The sequence below is a fragment of the Temnothorax americanus genome, unplaced genomic scaffold (assembly GCF_048541705.1).
Source record: "Temnothorax americanus isolate GAGA-0224 unplaced genomic scaffold, ASM4854170v1 Scaffold7, whole genome shotgun sequence".
NCBI lineage: Eukaryota > Metazoa > Arthropoda > Insecta > Hymenoptera > Formicidae > Temnothorax > Temnothorax americanus.
Genome location: NW_027509792.1, coordinates 6,102,284 through 6,124,749, shown reverse-complemented (window position 1 = coordinate 6,124,749; position 22,466 = coordinate 6,102,284). Strand labels below are relative to the sequence as shown.

Here is a 22,466-nt window from a genome sequence, read left to right as displayed (position 1 = left end):
AACACGATGAATTAGCGGACTCGAATGGGGCCGGGAGATAAGCCGGGACGTAAACTGAACCCGACTACTTATTCACAATTTCCGCACCTGTGTTTCAGATGATGGCGATGTCGAGGCCGTGGTGCACAGGCCACAGCAGCGGGAATAGATAAGGCAGCGAGGGGCCGCGCGCCGTGCCAGTCATGTGTAGTGTCATGTGGCTTCTTCGGCTCCTGACGATCTATCGCTTGGCTCACCTCTCGGCATCCGGTACGCAGACAGGTGAGTGTGCGGTAAGAAGAGAAATGAGCGCTGCCGTTGCGAATTTTGCACGCGCGTGATGAAGCGACAAGGGAGCACGCAAGGGCACAAACATAGATGGATCGTACCGTGAAATGAACGAACGTTGCTAATTCCTAAATTATCGTTGCAACAAAATCGACAGTCTGTCGAAATCGATTTACAGATCACGCCCGAATAGTATTTATGACTTGTACCGCGTGCGCTATTGCAATGGCGCATGTCCAAGTATTAACAACATGAATCCCCGATGTTTGGCCTGCTCGTAGCACAGCGACGTAGAGTTATGGTAACTGCCATAAAGATCGTATCGAGAATTTCGAATCGGTCGGCCGACATTTAGTATGAAAGATATGCGACAACGATCAGCTGTTCTCATTTGACGTTACTGATCGAGTATAAAATGAAAAGCATTTGCGCCATAAATCAATAATGCAATTAAATAACCGATAATATCCATATGTCAATCAAAATTTTTTAACAAAGGTAGCTATAATATAATTGAGAGATAAAACCGTATCTCAAACAGATATTTAAAGACTATGTTATCTTGCAGTATATATATGAAGCTTCTTTTTATCTCCTTTATATGTAAATGCTATAACTTTGATCTAAGAGAGCATTTTGTGGTAATATAGGATATCATTGTTAAAGGACATACAAACTGTTACTTTTGTCATAAATAAAATTTACTTATACGAGAGAGCTTCTCGTAAGTCGTAACATATTTTTGCAACTTTAAAACTTTTTTATTCTGATATTCTCATTTCGTTGTTACACGTACAGTTGGGAACAGAAAAGTTGTCCGGTTGAATTTCGGAACGCATCCCATTTGGAAGTGCATGAGCACCAATGCACGCACAGCTTGCGTAGTGATTCATTATAAGAGCAGACAAACAAGATGTCAAATATAAATGAAATTAGTTAAAGTTAATAAAAATGAAATTAGTTAAAAGAAAATTGCTAGCTGAATATTAAATATAAATATAAATAGGATGTTCCGAAACTCAACCGGATAACCTTTCTGTCCCCAACTGTATACGTGTCACTCCTACCGTAATACACTATTCGGAAGTGAAAAAACGATATCCGCCATGCCTTCTTTTGTCATGATCCAAATACCACTCGAAACAGCAGTAACTATACGTCGCGTCGCAAAGAGCTCTCCACAATAGAGACATTCCTCCAAGACCGCCGCGACTCACGGCACGCGGTAAATCATCGTCGTACGTTGCGAATGGTCACTGAGACTCGTATCGAATGTGTCAAATATCCGACTAACGTCCATCATCAAGGGAACGATGCTTAGTAGGATCCCATAACTTCATGACTTTAATGACGCTGGGGAATGCTTGCTCGCTCCATAGGTATTAGCAGCGTGACACTATATTTATAGCTTGCAATCACACCCAAATAGCCAACCATGATAACCAAATAGCCAGTAAATGCAACGTTTGAATTATGAATCTCTGAGTTATGTACTATTGGATGCTTTTTATTTCCTACACGGGTTAAAGTATTAAAATAAGCCTGATGACTTGTAATTAAATATATACATAATAACCCGACTCATCTATCGGTACAATTAAATTATTAGCTTATTTATTGTTAGATACTCGGAAATTTTATATATTGCAATATATTTATATATTATAGTATATTTTGTATATAATACAAAATCTCATATATATAATATAATTTTATATAATTTCGTATTGTGATATAATTTCATATTGTGCGATAAATTCGTAATTTTCTTTTACACATTAAAGTGTGGAATGAGTGCGCGTGTGATTGGAGCTCATGCGAAATCTACGAGAATCTGAAATGTACGTGTCGCCCGCAAAAGAGCCTACCTATATCTCGCGAGACGCGAGATGAATCTCCATGAAATTTAGATTACGGTCGAAGATAAATCTTGAATACGACAGAATGTAAATCCAAGAGACGATAATAACTTCCGACCGTGTTCTCTTATTACCTCGTAATACCGCGATACGACATGTTGTTTCGTATTGCACGTTGTACATACGTCGTTTTATATTGCATCTGATTAGAAGAACTAATCAAATATTTCATCGATAGGTGACGAAGAAAGAAACATCTAAATGCAGATTGTTTTTTTTTTTTTATATAGAGAAACCATTATTACGGTGCATACATCTATTTCTTAAACAAATTATTTAAAAATTACTTCAATTTATATCTCATAAAGCGGTAATTTTTTGATAATAATAAAGATTTAATTTTTTTATTATAAAAACATATTATACTTAAAAGCAAACCGTTTATGTAACAAAAGCTTAAATCATTATGTCGAAAAAAAGGAGAAAAAAAGAGATTGAAAGGATAATTACGTATTGTAACCAGCACGCTTTGTTGTAAAAAGCAATCTAGAATCTAAGCACAAAGTAAAATTTCTCGCGAATGCGCGTCATTAAATGATGGTAAATCATCGTAATTGGACTATTTATCTTCGTCCACTTCTTTCATGCACCTCGTTTGCCTCGTTTAGCGCGTTTCTTATTTCGCTGCCTCGAATTAACTACGTGATTCTCTTCTGGGATTGGAACATATAATCGTTAATAGTTTATGCAACGACGTGCTGGAGAATTTCGCAGCAATGCGATCTCTTCTGCCGAAGACACGTTATCTCTCGATAGAGGCGGTTATTGTTTCTCGTAAGGCGGAAATGAGCTGAGCGGCCCATCTTGTCATTGTCTGATGCAACAGTGCCGATGTCGGTTCGCATGATGGTGAGGATAGCGCGCAGAACGCAATTATCGAGAGATTCTATTAAGACGGCAACAAATAAAAGGGACTGTCGTACGCTTTCCGGTATTATTCCGGTCGAATTATTGTTTTTATGACAAATGTTTCGCATCAATTATTTGCTGCGTCGATAATCGAGTTGAGATACAAATTACATTCTATCGGATCGGTTGTCAATTATTTTGCAATGAATTTAGGATTATCGAAAATGTCGGAGCGAAGTAATGGCATGTCGAAATATTAGCACGCCTAGTATACTCTAAATTGCAGCGAGTAAATTTATTACATATCACAAACGGGCTCGGATCACGGATATAACGCGATATTTGAATTTTGCGCATCAATGATAATAAGATTATATAGGTATGAACCGTATGCTTCATAATCCCGTGTACATATAGCTTCCAATTAAATCGGTCTTTATTAATTCCACTACATTATTTCGCATGTTACGCATATGTTCTGCAACTTTGCAAAATTACAAAGATAATTGAATTTTTGGGCTAATCATGACGAATAGTAACTTTGATGTCTTATGGTATACAACTTCGTCTTTGGTTTAAAAAATTCTGCAAAAGAATAATTAGTTTGCCATTAGTGGCGATCTTGTTGCGTCATGAGACATCGCTGGCGCAGAGAAATTGTCCAAACAAGAGAATCGCTGCGGCGAAATACCAATCGACGCGTTTCTCTGCTATGAGAGCGTCACGTCGCTCATTGCAGAGGGAAGAGAATGGGTGCAACGTGGACGGTTCGAAACGCGTGCAGAATTTCTAATCTACTTGGTACACCGCGACGTGGGCGCGTACGCAAATCATGAAAGTGACAAAGCGATCGGCACGCCGACATGTACGATTAATTCCCAGGGAGATCGATGCCCCAGCACAGCGCGTTGCCAGCGGAATGTTACCTGACGTCCTTGCGTACACCATGTAAATTAAATGCGTTTATGTCGAACAGAACATGCCGAGTACGTGAGCACGTATTCGTTAATGATACGGTAACCTGCAGCATCGGTCCATCCATCTCTTCTATACGACCGCTCCTCTATATCTCATGCGTATACTCTCCCTCTTTCCCTCTCTCCCTCCCTCTCCTTCTCTCCCTCCTTCCCTTCTTCCCCTCTCTCTCTCCTTCCCCTTTTCTCCCCTTTCTTCTAATTGTCTCATTATGTTTTGATTAATTAAAACGGTCGGTGAAGAGGGATGACGTTGGTTAAATAATTAGCACACAGTCGAGATAGTGTAAGTATAATTATATTTATATGTTTATAATATATATATAAATATAATAAATAAATGAAATACTTATAATTGACTATATGCCGGGTTATCCAATCAATATCTTCGCGTTCCTTTCTTTTCTATTTTCGGCAGTTTAATCGCTATATAGTCAAAGTAAATCTGAATGTTACTTCGAATCAATACGACATATACGACATATACGTGTACAGAACATATTGACATGGCGCGTAATGCACGTGCTCGTTGCGTGCGTGGCTGCATGACGTCTGCAATACCTGCAATACGAGAGAACTACTCGAACATGCAACCGAGCGTTCGCCGTGAGTCCATCCGTATATACCTGCAATTCTCGCAATTTATAGTATCTGCAACGTTGCACCTGCAAACACGTTTGTCATAAATCGGCCGGTTCTACGAATCGGTTTCGCGAAGCTATCCAAAGTGTAAGGTATAATGCGTACAATATGTTCTCTATATTTACGAACATTACACGAATATCGTAAATTGAATGTAGAAGAAAAATCACGAAGCGAACATTTTGTGACGTCAAATTTATTAAGGTTTTAGCGAAAAGTAAATGGGTTATGGAATGATATATATTCAGATATATGGTTATTTATTAGCAAGGAAAGAACATATTATGCATGTTACATTAATTTAAAATAAGAGATATTTTTGTTCTTTGTAACAATAATAATTTTATAGTATTAATTGAAAAAAAGAATTCCGAGCTAAAAAACTATTCTGTTTATGAAATATGTAAAATCATCTAAATGCATATAAAAATTATTAAGTACGTACAAATATTATTTTTATAAAATATCAAGTATTCTCTCTTTCGTTAAAATATATTATTTGAATATATTCACATAAACCAAAATATTTATGATAATTTCTTGCACTTATTGTACTAAATAGATAGAAAATGGCTATAACAAAAATTCCACATACTCATATATTGACAAAATGAATATATAGATACTAGAAAAATAAAGGCGAGACGGGTAAGATCTACTGATCCCTAAACCGCATCATAAGCTTACGACGATGTGTATAAACACGTGGGGTTGCACAGTGAAGCGTGCATAAAACATGAGAGGTCCAATAGACTGTGTTACGAATCAGAATTATTTATTGTGGTTTGAACCCATGCGATTGTACCGTGCATTCACAACGGCAAGTTTTGTTTTCTATCTACAGCCTCGATGTATGAAAATGGAACCAAGCATTGAAAGACAATCATAAAAAGGTTGAAAACCGCGCTGTTCTAGAACGACATTTTCGAACTAAACCCAAAGAACGCAGAGGTAGAGCGTAGAATACACGACGCGCGCATTTCCCAAGTGGAATAGATCAACGTTTGCCGCAACCGCAGGGTCCTCTGCTCATTCGCGCGATATGCAAAATGCCATGATACGTACGCGCACGTTTTTGCCGTTATGTATTAGAGTTATATATTTTAATATGAAAATATATTGAAAACATCTGGCTAAAATGAAAAAATATTTTCTTCTTAAGGGGGTCGTATGGTCAAGAGGCTGTTTTTTGGTGGGAATTTTTTGTAAGGAATCATAAGAATACACTTTTTTGAAACTTTTACATCATATTTATTGATATTTGAAAAATATTTAGAAATTTTTCCTTAATAAGAAAATACTGTTTCCCTACTATCGTAATAGATTTTAAAATTTATTTCGTCTATTAGCCAAATACCGTTTAAAACATTAATTAACGATTATAAATATAAAGACAATTTTGCAAAAAATAATAATATAACAGTAAATATACCAAATGTATATTTGTAGAAAAGCGAGCTTATAATACTTTTAATTTTATGTATGATTTTAACAGTATATAGATGTACTAAATGTATTCGTAGAAAAGCGAGATTAATACTTTTAACTTTATGTACGATTTTGCCGTATATTTGCGTCTGAAGAATATATTATCTTGGCACAACATGGCACTTTTACAAACATTTCTTCCACATGTTTCGTATCGTTCTTCGCGCGCTATATACCGACTCAAGATTTCGCTAGCATCTGACAGAATAAACTCGTATAATTAGTCACGCCGTATAGTCTGGTACCTATACCAGCGTGATTTCAGAATGTATATCTTGCCAACAAATGGTTACAATCAGCTGGTACCAGCGACATACCAACACGGCCATCTCTCTTCAGCTTAGTACTCGAATGCCGGACTTCGAAAGTTGAATTACACCGTATTTCGCGCGTGAGTGGTCGGGAATTAACGACGCTTCGACATTTCTGTTTGCTTGTCAGCTGTTCAAATATTGTTTGTATGTACACATGGATCATTCTATTTCAATTTCAATTCCTCTCTGCGGAAAGTTTTCGGAGATTGGTTTACTGCATGTATTGTGTTATGTAACACGTACTATCAAAATTACCGAAATGCCCAGTGAAACACGTTGCCCATGACGAGTGCGCACTCAGTGCGCACTAGTTCTCCCAGTGAAAAACGCTATTAGTTTGATCAAGCCGTGAACGAAAAATTATACATACTGCATATTTCTGAACTCGTTCCCTTAACAACGCGACCGTATCAAAGCAAAGCTTCAGCAAGTGATATTAATGTCAATACGACGCCGACGTAACGATTTTCATATCCGAGAGAGAAAGAGAGAGAGAGAGAGAGAGAGAGAGAGAGAGAGAGAGAGAGAGAGAGAACGAAAAAGAGAGAGTGACGAGCCGACGACCGGCTGACTAGATACTAGATAGATTCTTCTCGGTATCCGAGACACGCTTCCAAACAGTTCCAACGGAATTCCCGATCAGTTTTTCTTCCCTCGGGGGAAGGAAAAATTTCCGCGATCGAAAGAACGGAATTGACGCGTCGGCGTCGGTGCGAGCGGGAAAGAAAAGGCGACCGATGAAGCCAAACGGCGAAGAGATCGAAATGTACGGAGGAGAAGAGAAAGGGATAAGGAAGCTTCAGAGACATGAGATGATGGCGAGGAGTCGCGCGCGGAAAAGAAAATTTCGCGCTCCGCGGCATACTGATCCCTTTTGACGTGCGACTTCGTCGTGGAATTGTGCGCTCGTATATTTCTTTCTTTCCTCTGTCGCAACCCCGTGAATTCTGTGTCGGATCTCCCGAAGATTGTCGGAATTGCTGGAAAGGTTCGGGGAACTCCCGTGCTCACCTATTGCTGACTCGATGAAAGTCAGGATTACCTGCACAAGTGCTCCAATTCGTCTTCGGTCGTAGAACAATCGACTGCAACGGGCTTTACGTCCGCGGCGCTCTCAAATGGAACTTCTGTTGGCGTTACGTGACGGGACTTATGAAAGAGAAGTCTATATTCGGTACGTCAAATTTTTCGATATACCCCCCCACCACGCGAATTTCTTATATTTACAGCGCCGCACTGCTGAAATTTGAATGATTTTTTAAATGCCCGTATCCAGATTTACATATCTTAGAGGTAAATACGTTAAATAGTTTTCAACAGTTTTCAATACATAAAATAGAATTTTTCAATCGCGTTTATCGAGTTTATTAAAACAGAGATTTACAAATTTTATTTATATCAAGAAAAGTAAGATTGTGGTGATTGTCAAAAAGCGCACTTGTGAAAGAGGAGACAATGCGACACGAAATAACCGATAAGGCAAATACGTATACAACTTCCACCGCAACTTTTTAGTAGAAAGTATATCTTCTGCTTTTATATATATTTCTTTAGCTCTGAACATCTGAACATCAACTGTCTGAACATTGCGGAGGCGCTTCTTCCACGGTATAAACTCGGGAAAAATTTGTCATTGCGAGTTAGTATCTAACTTGGTGATTCTGGGAACGCGGACGAGCAACGTGACTTCCTTCATCGTCGTGCGCATTGCGCGAGAGATCTTCGTTCCCTTTCATTCTCGGCTTTCCCATTCTCCCGCCCGTCTTTTCTCTTTCCGCTTTGCGACGAAATATCCATGAAGATATTCAACGCATCCGACATTGTCGGATTGTACCGCGAACTTTGTCGGTAGCATGAAGTGTACCTATAGAAATTATCATTATCAAAGTTGAAAAAAAGAGTACAAAGCACGAAGAACTGTCACCATAAACGAAAAGCTGTTGGTTAAGTTGAATCACAATATCCATTACATCGTTGTAGCAGAAACCTAACAGTTAAAATTGGCGTGTTTTTAAGCAATTCTTAAGAAATTTACAATTTTAAGAATTGGTTTTCCAAAAATTATAATACAAAAAAGAGACGAAAGAATTAATTTTATTTTCTAAATATTATGAAACAATTTTTAATGATTAATTAAAAATTAAATTAAATTTTTTTAATTTAACAAAAAAGTATAATAAATTTTGGACTTTATATTGTTACAATAACATATTAATATCTATTAATTCGAATAAAAGAGGAAATTATTGCGACATTCTGAAAGGTATCTATATTATTCCTTTTTTTAGAGGAAATTTACAATTTTTCCAATATGGAACGGAATAACAGCGTATTTTTTATTCGGCAATATAAAAAATTCGGGACGTATGATCCTCGTAAGTAGCAGTAATACCAGGCCTTAGTTCAAGGATGTCGTGTATCCCGACTGCGCCTGTTGCGGGCGTAAATGCATATTTACGTCGAATATTGGCCGTTATTGGCAGGTTGGCTGAATGTCGATAACCTGAGCGATGGCCCATAACGGGAGAATGCCAGCGAATCGATTAAATAAAGTCACGAGTTACTATCAGGTGCGACGGGTTGAATGCAAAAAAACAGGAAGAGACTCGCCAGAGTGTGCATAATATGAAAATACATGTAAATGTGACGCATGATATCGTAAACAATCATGACAATTCGAATGGTGACACGCCCCGTGTGTGTTCAATATATACGCTGCTGCGCTCGAAATGCTGAACGATATAATACCCGCAACACTTGTTCCGTATTTATTATAATATGAAATACAGATCTTCGATAATTTATGCTTTTATATTCATATCATTTTATATAACAAACAGCGAAAATTATACACTGAATGAAACGTTGCATGCTGTTCGTAATAATTTCCCCAAATTCCGAGATATAATTTTTCATTACAGCAATTTGCAGTTATAAAGTTTTCTTATTAATAACATATATTAATCACATGTATTTTCTTTTGGCACATTACAGAATTGCCTCTGGCGACGGACTCGATTTCGACGAAATCGACGACGGCGGCAAAGCGATCTGTGCCGACGGATGCACCAATGCTGAACTACATCTTTGACACGCACAGCACTCTGAACAAGCATCAGCATCATCACGATCACAAATGGGGCCCTCACTTCGAAGGCGAGAGCTCCAACATTACGGTGCAGGCTGGTGCTAGCGTCACGCTTGATTGTAGGATATCGTTGCTGCAGGACAAAACCGTAAGCATGAAAACGCACACTCAGTCATTCTGTTCGCTCCTTCCCCTTCGTGCCTGGTATCTGGTCGCCCGCAGCTTTTAATCACTGCTACAAATGCACAGCGCAATAATTCACGACTAATCTCGGAATTTTGCCTTATTACACCCCGGGTAAGCTATACGTTTAGCTTATTATGATTAATCTGCGAGCGCGCTTGTACACATTTTATACTTCAAGGAACGAATTTAAGGAGAAATTCGTGTAATCGCTACTGGCGACCCGGTTATTTATATGTGTAATCTGCACATAATAATTCAGTAATAAATCTCTGTTCCTTAACTGTTACTTATTAGTATAAAGTTTTCTCCATTATACTCGATATCATTTAATCGTATATCTTATTAAATGTACAAAGAGTTTCGAAGATAAGCGCGTGTAATTTTAATTGGACAATGATATTTTAATCTCGATTTTTGTAACAATTAGAAAAATTTATTATAATATACAAAGAAAAGAGCAACGACATTTGATCTACTACAAAATTACCTCATATATATAAAGCTATGATGACTTTATATATTCTCAAGTACTACTGTTCATTTATTGCTGTAATACAGTTACAAACCGTTTCCGCATTATCCACGCCCCAAACTATAGAACAAATTATGCGGTCAGATATCGGTTGTGGCGCGCATGAATCTCTCTAGCGCTTGAACAGATAATATCCTGTTACCTACGTAGCAGGAATTTATAATATAGCCAACTAATATCGTAAACTCACAAATTATATAAAGATAAATATTTGTTTACACAAGTTAAAAAAATTTTTTCGAACATTATGTAAGTAATTTAATTTTTTTTTATTTTATTAACAACATAAAGTCTAAAAATTCGACTAATAAAAAGTCTATACTTACTTGATCAAAATAATTTTTTGAGAAGTAGGTAATTCTTCATATTTTTTATTCCTAATTCTTTATTATCTGATAGATATATAGGTAGATAGATTTAACTTAAACGATTTACTAAATATACAGCTTCAGCAGAAATATATTTATTAAAATAAAACAGATACATTAATATAATTTTTTTATACTTTTAGGTATCTTTCTTACTTTTCGATAAAATAAATATTGACACATTTTCGAGAAAAGCGAAAGTTATAAATCGATAGTAATTTGTATCTTTATATACGATATCGAACACACACAATAAATGTGCATATATATCTCCAAAGCACCGATAATACCCGATTAGCTTTCGTAGTTCCATATAGAAGATGTATGATATTACATACATTTAATGGAGCTATTCGGTAACATGTTATTCAGTTTCAGTTACGTGGATAAACTACATTCTCTACTTCATATTCGCTATATATCGTAATCTGATCTTGACACAGCTTGTAGAAATCGATTAATCGTTTCACTTACTGTAAATTTATATTGCATAGATAATCTAATTTAATCGCAAATCACACGTTGTTCTTTATGATAAAGAAAAAAACAAACTGGAAAGAAATATTGTATCTGTTGGAGAAATTATTGCTTTATATAATTATTAGAGGAATATCTATTTAATCAAAACGTAAACTCTGAAAAACAAGGGCCTTATTTTCAATCAGATAATTGATTATTATCTTATCGATTAGCTATCAAATGTTTATTAACTCTATTAAATGTTTTTCGATTATTATATATAAAATTTTAGTAAAAATAAGCCAGAGTTGTGAAAATAAAATATTGTCAGAATATTTTTACGAAGCAAAGATAGTAGTACGGTGCAAATATGCTCGCATATATAAAACGCGTACACATGAGAATTGTCGGTAGAATCGGAAAATTCCGCACACGAACTATTGTCTGTACACCTGTTGATATTTTTATACGCGATCCTTGTGTTGACTGGCGGCTTGACATTTGGATCGAAAAAAATATTCGAATCTGTCTTCGGTGACCACAGATACAGTTGTGTCATATTTGTACGAACATTAGCGTTGTAAACGAGTTTGTAAAGATAATGAAAACGAGCCAACCACGGTGATGTTCTTATGGGGAAAGTTTCTCGAATGCAGCAATCGCATTCAAGGAGAATCATTTTGTATTTTCAGGTATCCTGGTTGCGACGACAGGAGAGCAGCGAGAAGATGAGACTGCTGACAGTCGGCCAGCAGACGTACACGGGCGACTCGAGATACACCATCGAATTTCAGTACCCGGACAACTGGCGTCTGCGTATCAAGCGTGTTAACAGCAGCGACGAGGGCCAATACGAGTGTCAGATCAGTACCCATCCACCAAAGTTTATTTATGTCAACCTACACATTAACGGTAAGTGATAACGTGCCCTGACGACCTTTGCCTAACGTCAACATCGGGACAGTAATGTTGATAACGACGATGACGTCTTACCGAACCATATATGCTTCGTGAAAGTAAGATTTCCGCACGTTTCTAGTTCACGTGCTCGCTTTGAAAAGATTTTACGCAGCGCTCTCTTTACACAACTCGGATTTTAAATTCCTCGTAGTTGTAGATTTTTCTGAATGAACTCTTTTTGAGCAATTTGACGCAATTGTTTTAGCCTCTTAAAAGAAGCGGAGCAAAGAACGAACACTCTTCTCTACTATTTACTTTCTCTCAAGCTTACATGTCTTTTTCTTCCGTTTCACACTTTTTTGTTCCACTCTCGTCGTGTCTGAGACGAACTTAATGTAGCATTTATACGAACAAAGGAAGAATGTATTTAAAAGAGATTTTAAATAGTTAGGATGATTGTAATTCCAGTTTTTACTTCGTCTTTCAAACAAAAGACTTGATAAAACGTAAAAATCTACATGTATATTTTAAAACAAAGATATTGGAATTGCTTATATATGTCTATATACGCTTTTTGAAAATAAAACGTAGATAAATGAGAGAATTGAAACAGCACTGATTAGAATGAAAAACCGAGACACTTTTCTTAAATCGTACCTTTCTTCAATGCCACCTTCGCGCTCATTTGAATTAATAAGAGAGCAAAGAAAGAAGAATTTTTATCTCCCGGTAATACCTTACGATTCAATATGCTAGCGACAGAGAGTAGACGAGAAGAAAAGAGAAACTCAAATTCCGCAGTTCTGCGAGCGATCGGACAAATTGCCTCCGTCCGCAATGTTCTTGCGGTGGAGATCGCTTAAAAGGATAATTGAAAACGAAGTGCCTTGTAGTCGAGACGGACGGGAATAGAGGAAAGAGAAAATCCACGATCCGTTCAGTACGGAAGGGCGCGGCGGCGCCGGCGGCGCGGCGGCGCGGCGGTGCAAAGCAGAAGAACTTCATCTCGTTGTAGTCCGGTAATCGAGGTGTGTCGAGCAATTCGGCGAAATGAGGCTGTACAAGGGTGAAGTGGCAGCTAGATGGAGATCTGGAGCGAGAAATGGACAACGGAAAATTGTAAACGGCGGGAAGATTTTAATTAATGCGAGAGGAGAAATGCGTAATTTTAAAGTCTAACGGTGGACAATAAGGGCGCGCCGTTAAAAACATAACAGTCCGCATTATGAAATAAGAATAAAGGTCGACAACGGGTATACGTTTATTAAAAAATCGCGAAATTGTAGCTCGAAGAAGTACAAAATATCCCGCACGAATCTGTACGATGTGCGCGATTTCTAAGTATAAAATTAATATGATTATATTCTCTAGAACATTTTTTCTAATCAAATAAAATATATTTCAAATTCGAAACTATAATACGGTAACGTGCATAGAGAGACTAAAAAAATTCTAAGTAAAGACGTACATACGGACTTAACTTTCGCTAAATCGTATAGAATTGCGGGGTTACGATAAAAAAAAGGCAAGAGTCTTCTCTTTTACTTATTTCCCGGTTTGCTCGCCTTTGCCGATGTGAGATTATATCGTAAGCTTTCGTTTCTACGGGATAAGACGACGTAGCTTCTTCGCGTTATAGCCCAGAATCTCCTAACGCGAGTTCAAAGGGATTATCTACTTAAAGTCCCTTGCACTTATCCTCGTAGCATTCCACCATTCTCCGTAATTTGTCGAAATAATTTCTGCGGTGTGTGCGACGTTCGTCGCGATCGCCTTGAAAGACTGCTGCGCGTAGGATTTGCATTAAAGTAAAAGTTTTCGCAAATGATTATCTTATTCTTCCATTTTGATACTTAGTGTGGGCGACGCGAAGATATTAGACATTTATTTCGCGCTTCCCATCGAGTACCGCGAGATATCATTCGATATTCGTAACAATTAAAGTTTAATCGTTTCACCCTGTTGATACCTTTGTGCGCGAGCTTTCACGAGGTCGTTTGTAACGCGGTCCGAAAAGTTAAATGCCGTTGAAAGAACGATATATCGTCGAACCACGCATTCTCATTGGCCCCGGCAACCTATTCTCTTTCTGTATCTGTTCAACTTTGAAAGTCAAATTACGTTAAACACAATTGTCCATTGTGCGAATCTTGCAAACGCGTGTTATCGATGGATCCCGCGCCGTACGATAATTAACGCAGGAGATATGAATGCGCCCTGCCTGACTATTGTCGCGCGTTCCAATCAATTATCGGCGCTATTTTTTGAACAGAGTGGATTTCTGTATGTGTGAATAGATGTATTTAAATAACGTAAATCAATTGATCTTTTGAATATAAAATTATTGTATTATTATAATTCTTTGTTATAAACTCATAATTATTTATAATTAGTATGATACGACATATAAGTACCGAAAAATTAACTCTACTATTATGAACATAATTTGACATGAGAATGCTCTTTTATCATATCTGAAATAGAATCAGTAGCATGGATCATGATCGCCATGTAAAGAAAAATGTAAAACAAGTAAATTTACAATCAGTTCTGGACACTATCGGTGGTTTATATTTAAAGAACGCTAATATTGTTGCTATATGCTGGAACGAATGTACGCAAAAGGAAGGATCGACACTTAATCCGTGAGGATGAGATTCCGCAAGATAAAGTAGCCGAGATTTTGGTATGGCAGTACTACTTCCTCGACCTCTATCGATCGTTCGTCTTCCTATACCCTGCCGTCGATCTCTTTCTCTGTCTCCGCTCTACCAATTTAGTCGACGCGTGTTTCTCCTACGATATTAATAAAAGAACATATTACGATGTTAACAAAAGAGTACACAAGCTTTACGAGTGGGATGCAATCTCTAATTTGCTTTTCGACTCTTGAAGCATTCAAGAGCAGGGTAGATGTGTCTAAAATTCAAATGTATAACAGCGAGAAAGTTTCAAGTTCTTTGTTCTTTGCTAAAGTTGTATTGTTCACGCATTTCGTGACGAAAGTAAAATATAAACGAAAATTTTAGCGTCCCATTAAAAATAATTTTATTTGCCTATATATATATAAATTTTATTTGTCTAATTTATTTAAATTTGTTTGAATGTTTATTTTTTATAATGTTATACATATAGATAGGTATTCCTACAAAGTATTCAAACATTGCTGTTCTGGTATCTGCTCGGAGTTCTATTATTTGTATTATTTGTATTAACTGCAAAAACATATGGTAGCTCGAAATTTGCAAACGTTAACGTGAAATTATCAGGTAAGGAAGAAAGAAAAGGAAAAAATAAGCGAAAAACATACTTATTTCCGGATACAGTGGTAGGATGGGGAAAATTTTGTATCGTGTTGCGAAATAAAATGCGGCATACCTCAGATGGAGAGCGCGTAAAAAGAAAAAGGGAAAAAAACGGGCGAAAAAGAAAAGGGCGAGCGCGGGAGAGATTACATTTCGCGCGGTATTCATGAGGTCGAGTACCAGGTCGGCGAGAGAACACTCTGATCTATCTCCAAAACGTTTCCCTTTTTCGTGATTTCTTTCGGCAGCCGTACGTTACTTAGCTTTCGTGGCCGCAATATAGCCTATACGTATAGAGGCACCGATTGGAAATAGTCCAGCTGAACGGAAGACGCGAATGAATCGATTTGCTCGATCGCGCGTTTGGTACTCGATCGTGTGGACAACCCAATGACGTCAATATGAGAGATATTTATTGGGCCATAAAGTTAAATATTTGAAGCCGAGTTCGATGTAATCCAATATCACGCTCGTGTGTACGGCCGAATTTCATGATGCGCATGATTGCCGCACTGCGAGAAATCGACGAACTCGGCAAATAATACTGATTGCGTTTAGAATAAGAATCTCGCAAGTGATCTCTTCGTAAGAACAAAATTTATATTGCAATTATCTGCGATAATGATTACGACAAAAATGTGTGGCGATGAATAAAAGTGGTACTATATACTCGTAAAAGTAAAACTTGTAAGCTTCAATTCCGATATTCAGTTAATTGCCTTCACTTGTCAATTAATTTTTTCGACGCTGAATAATAACAGACGAAGTCTATGAAGTTTGAGAATTTACAAAACTACGCAATTATAGAATAGATTATATGACAGTCTGATTGAAACAAGAGATAATGTAGAGAACAATGTAGAAAAATCGGAAAAAGAAAAGGAAGAAAGAAGGGCGGATATCAGAAGTTAATAGGTTGAAATGTGACTTTTCAAATGAAAGATAACTTTCCGATAAAAGTGCGACGACATGCTTCGTACGTAACGTATTAATGTGTAAAACTTTCGCGCGAGCTGTAAAACTTTGATATTTAAACCAAATGTATAGTATCTTTACTTTAATGTGGTGACACGAAAACTTCTTGTAAGAGGATAGAAACTTTAAGTCGACGACGTGCGCTTGGAAAGCTCCGAATTGGCTGCGACATGCCCAATTTTTTTCTCATCGACCGAAATTATGGCTTCATAATGCAGTCAAATGTTTACTACGCGAAGAGATATTGATGCACTTGAAAAGTGTATTAATTACGTTCTCTTTCAGGATGGCAGATGACATTATTAAATTAGAGTTATTTTTCCGAGTCCTTCACGCGATTGCCGGTCGACAAAATAAGACTCGCTGATAAATCTTACTTTTTTTTTAATTTTCAGCACCGTCCGTCCAAATAGTGGACGCCCTGGGCGAACCACTGCGGGACAAGTATTATGAAGCGGATAGCACCATCGAACTACTATGCGTCGTGCGTCATATAGCGATGCAGGTGCAGTACAGCGTCGTCCAATGGCTCCATGGCAATAGAGTCTTGAACTACGATACGACGAGAGGCGGTATCAGGTAATCCGAAGTTTTAAATAACCCGTTCTTTTCTTTATACCGCTTAATATCAGCTGAAAGAATTGAAGACGGTCCTCACTGTCTAATCTCCTCTTTACCGAGCTTTTATATTTTTAAGCTATTATTTTTCGTTCGCTTTTCTTTTGCATCAGAACTGTTGTTTATTATAATATAATATATACTTTACACAATATCAATATACGTATCAAAGTAGTGTATCAATATATTTTATCTCACAATGCCAATCGCAATCGTGAGAATATGGAAATGTATAATTTTAAATTAGTATTGTTATATAATATGTATGATACAACTATACGCTGCGCCGGAAGTCTTTAAGCTTAATAGCTCTATTATTCGAAATTTACTTGCGCGAAGTCATTCTCGCTCGAAATGCTTCTCGGCAAATATGAGAAATGAATAATCTAAATGTCGGACAAACTTGGCGCGGTTATGCGAGCAAAGTGTAATTAATTCACGAAACTTTTCCTTGTTTGACAGGCATTTACGCGATTTACGCGCGGTTGAAAGACTCTGTGTCAACTTTCCCGCAGAAGCGACCGGGAAAAGTCAAATCTAGATCGCGCATGTACATAATTCTCGGCTCTTTGTACGTCTCGCCCCAGAACGTATCTCGCGGAACGTTAAAAAAAAAACGGCTCGCTCTTCCCTCGTCTCTCTCGCGGATTATATATTATTATAGATTCCTGTGCAACTTGGCTGGAACGGTAGAATTTTAAAGAACCGATTCCGGAGCATAAGAATTCATTATTCGCGATCCGTATAATAGCGGAGAGATTCGCCGGCTCGTTCAGTTCAACTGTCGCGCTGAATAAAACTCACGGCGGAAATAAGAAAAAGGCAAGAGCGACACGCTGTCATATTAAGCTTCGTTAATATATAGTTCGTTCCATATCGTTCAATGAGATGTGAGATATGGGATATAAAACATTCCATTATGCAACGTATCCCGGTCGTTTTACACGCGCCCCGTTCGAAAGTCGTGTCCGAAAATTTCGGACGAAAGTCGTGGAAAAAACTCGCGAAATGTCATCCCATTTATATACGTTGTCGCATATTCGCATTTTTCTTGTCTCGACCAGCGTTACTTTGTTAAGTATGATAAATGATGTAATTTATCATGTTGAATATATGCTCATAGCTGCAATCTCAAAAAACGAAACGAAATGAAAACCTGACGTTCGCGAGAGATGTGAATTTGTAGTAATGTACTTACGCACGTCTTTGACAGCTTATTTATTTTATTGCTATTAAAAGCAGTCAAATTTCAGAATTCTCTTTTTTATAACACCGAATTATTACAATAGACAAAGAAAATACCATGCTATACATCAAGATTTATTAATAAAGAACGCCATTTTTTTTTAATTTTATAAGTTACTGATTAAAAGGACCATAAAAATTTTTTATTTTTTATATGCATGTACAAAAATTATATATGCATATTTCATAAACTGTAAGCTTTGAGAAAACTGCATGGTTTTCTCGGATAATACTGAAAATTTGCACTTTTTTTGAAACCTTTTATGAAACTTTCATAAAGCTTTTCGGGAAATTTATATTCGTATATTATATCTGACAGCACTGATGTGCAAAATGTCATCGCTTCCAGCCTTTTTGCTCGCGATTTCTCGGGCCAGGATACAAGAACATCCCCCGAAGGACCCGAAAATACGTGCCGGTAGAGTGCTCATACGGAGTTATACATGGTGGTTGATGACAGCAGCCGCGAGAGTTAGGATGGCGGCGTGTCGACGAGAAAGGTTCCAATGTTCGGGGGGGCCGGTTCTTGGTCGAGACCGACGCTTCCGTGGGCCCGCCCTGACAGTAAAGTTAGGTGCCGGTGAGACACGGCGGGACAGTAAATGAAATTAGTTTGCGTTGCGCGCTTCTGTACATACGACGACTGTATATACAAGAGGTCGTGGATCCCGCTGCGAGAACAGAATAGCGTCCCTCTGCGATCTGCCTGGCAACTGTACGCTACTGCACTGTACTGACGCTAAATATTTTGCCGTCCGTGACGCATTAAAAGTATTAATTAACGTCTTTCTAAATTTTATAAAAGATTATAGTTAGAATTACCTCTAGAATCAAAATCTCTCGGCTATTATATCTCTCGAAATCGTTTCTATCATCTCTATCAGTCGTGAATTTTCTCGCTGTCGCAATAATTTTTTTGAAATTTGTATTAGTACTTTAATGCTCGTCGTATGAACCAAGTTCGAATGTGTGTTCCCGGCCGATCGTGCTGTGCTCAAATTTTATTTTCTTCCTCTCTTTTTTTCTCTCGCTCGCTCTCACGCGGGACACTCCGTGAACCGCAAACCCAGCTGCGCAAACCGTAAACACGTTGCACATAAAACTGCTGCAGTGCCATAGCACTTGTTTTCCCAATGCAGCGGCGTCTGCAGTGACGGGAGAGCAAGAATTATTGCTATCTCGCTTAATTTAACCTTTCATTTAATTAATCACCCGACATCTATCTGGTTTCCTCTGTCCCCCGTAATTTAACAATGCGTCGCTGATGATCTCGCGCTTTCAGATATGTCTACATCGATTATCAACATTGCGATACCTTGGAAAAAATACTCCAGGAAACAGAAAGAGAAGTCGAAAATAAAATTTTCTATCAAACATATAAATTAATTCTTTATCTTCAACAACTAATTATCTTGTTCTTAAAGCACTATAAAAAATATATAACCACTTTTTTCTGAATTATATATCTATGTTTGTTTCCAAATTATTGAAATTTATATATAAAAATGGAACATAATTTACTAAATTAGTACCGAACATTTTACGGAAACAAAGCACAGAAAATTTCTCGTTCAACTGAAATATTTTCTTAAAAGGAGTGTACATACATACATTTTTGGGCGTTGTTAAAATAGCGTTATAACAACGACCCGAGTTAATCGTTAATCAAATTATTTGCGAACGGTATCCGGGGCTAAAGGTAAAGTGACAATGAATTTATAGCGCTTAACATCGCGTTTAATTCATTAAATTACAGTAGGACTCTTGACGGCGTAACGATCATCGAATGGAAAGGGAAGTGTACGGTGGAAAATAGCATTTTACGCAGTGTCAAATTACATTAAATTTTCGGGATTGTAATTAAACCTCCGGTTACGACGGCGATAGTAATGCACAAAGCGTGGCCCGTAGTTGACCGGCGTTAAATCGAATTTTCCGCGCCGTCGAATCAATGTTATGTTTACGATCTATCTTAATTTATTCGCAATGTAGGTTTAACCTGACCCAATCTGCACCGTGATAAAGGACATATTGCTCGCCTGAACATATTAGCTCTCTCGCGCTTTCATTTTGTCAATGCCGCGGCAATCCATCGAGCGTCCGCTGATATTTTTCACCCGCGGTATGAAGTTAAAACAGAAGAAGAGACGTCACCAAAGATACTGATGGAAACGTGGAAAATACACTGATCTTAAAGTATATATGTATTGTGTTTTTTATTTAAGTTCTTATGTATATCTAAAAGCGTCGGAGACAAAGAAAATGCCGTATAAAAACCTATACTCTTTGAATAATTTAAAATATTATTTTTAAAATCGCAAAAATAGAACTTGTTGACTTCTGTTGAAAAATTCATATACTTGAATGTTTCCTTCAAATAAACGCATAGTTTTATTATTACTTTTGTGAGGAAAGGATACCTTTTGCCTAAAATATATCCTAAAAGCTACAGTGGATATCATGGCATTTTAAATTTAATTATTAATAATTGTAAAAAAAGTAGCTGTTTCATGAGAATTTCATTTCATGAATATTTTATACTTCTTTGCACATATTATTCTATTCAACTAAAATATGAACAAAAATGTAAAATAAGATGTAATTAATATTTAATTTAATAATAAGCGTATAAATTTCCATTTTGCAGTTTCCTACCCGTCATCATACCGCACACACGAGAACGCAGATTCATTATTGAACTCATTTTACGTATAACGAATACGTCCCATGCCGCATCAGCAGAAAGAGCATTCGCCATGTCGACATCGCGTTGAATGATGAATTGCTAATGCTTGCGTTTGGCTGATTGCGCCTCGGATAAAGAAGTAACTAATCGCTTATATAGGGTTAACAGCCACATCGGTTCATCGATCGAAATAATGTCTCGCGCGATTAATCATCGTTTGCCGGTTGCATTACACGGCGGTCCGTATTGTCAACTTCTGAGCACTGAGAAAAAAGTAATGTCTATAGAGTATTTATAAAAAATATGCGCGTATATATTATATGTGTGAAAAAAACTTGGATTTTATGCTTGCTTATATTAAGCTCGTCGACAAAAGGATAAAACAAAGCGTAAGTTTAAAGCGATTATAAAACAAAAATGTGTGTGTGTGTGTGTGTGTGTGTGTGTGTGTGGGTTCCTGTAATAAATAATAATATAAACAATATTTAACTTAATATACAATACCCGATGCTGTAATTATTGTTCCGTAATTATTGAATTCCGCAACTTGGCCAGCTGCCATTTATCATCGCATTAAAATTACGCGAGTCATACGTACAACGAAATTTTCATCGGTGACATTAATCCCATTACTTAAGCCGGTACGCAGCTTTAATTTTATCGCGTAAACGCAATAATTAGTAACGCCGGGCAATGTTAAATCTTCTAAAACCACTGCTGCGGAATTAGCACAAAAATTATACTTACGGCACAGTAATCGTGATAAAAGTTCGCGGCTTCTAAGCACAGCTTATTCAAAGCTATTTAAAGACATTAATACCCATGCACGTTTAACTTTACATTCGACCATGCAATTTTTTGAGCTGATCCCAAGATCCCTGGTAACTACTTTTTTATTTTCATTTCGCATTTCCGTATCAAATTAATTGTAAGAATTCTCTTTCTCACAAAGCTTCTACGTTGCTCGACGTAGGCGGTGGTGGGTGGACCCTCGACGTCGCGAATAAACGAGCGATCGCCTGCCGGTGTTCAACCGGCCGAGGGTAACGAAAGCGACAAATTGCGACGGAGGAACTTTTTCGATTAAAGTCTCGCTTGCTCGGCGCGATTCAAAACCTTTCTCGGTCAAGTTTCCACTTTCAGCGACACGCAACCTAGCATAAATAAGGATGTTTCCTCCGCGAAGGATAGCGAAGCTGGAGAAGCAGCTTGGGGAAGAGCGAGCTTTGTTTCTCTACAGAATTGCACGTTAACCATCGTAGAGTATAGGAGGAACAACGACTATTGAACAACAATTGTAACACATGAGGTCACGTTGTAGGAAAGCCACGAGAGAGAGAGAGAGAGAGAGAGAGAGAGAGAGAGAGAGAGAGAGAGAGAGAGAGAGAGAGAGAGAGAGATGCTTTGCTGCGGAAAATCCTGAACAGTAGCATTCCAATTAAATAAAGCAGTTGCGGCAGCGTGAATCGAATCCTTAATTGGATCCATTTGACAAGATTACCAGTTTAAATGGTTCTTTGTGTAACTTTTATCTCTCTTTCGCCCCTTTTTTGTCTCTTCCCCTCTTTACGAACTCTCAAAAGTTGTAACAAATTATCGCGAACGATATCCATCAGTCTCATGTAAAAATATCACGTTGAATTCAGAACGA

General features: G+C 37.5%; 1 protein-coding gene across 7 annotated transcripts in view; it reads left to right on the top strand.

The window, feature by feature from the left end:
- LOC143905935 (zwei Ig domain protein zig-8) overlaps window positions 1-22,466 on the top strand; it is a 131,089-nt gene that overhangs the window by 102,439 nt on the left and 6,184 nt on the right. For all 7 annotated transcript variants that reach the window (XM_077421604.1, XM_077421606.1, XM_077421600.1 and 4 more), the window contains 4 exons: window positions 99-261; window positions 9,448-9,689; window positions 11,779-11,998; window positions 16,662-16,845. In XM_077421604.1, coding sequence (XP_077277730.1) covers window positions 183-261; window positions 9,448-9,689; window positions 11,779-11,998; window positions 16,662-16,845 — 725 coding nt within the window. In that variant the 5' untranslated portion in view covers window positions 99-182. The remainder of the gene's footprint in view (window positions 1-98; window positions 262-9,447; window positions 9,690-11,778; window positions 11,999-16,661; window positions 16,846-22,466) is intronic.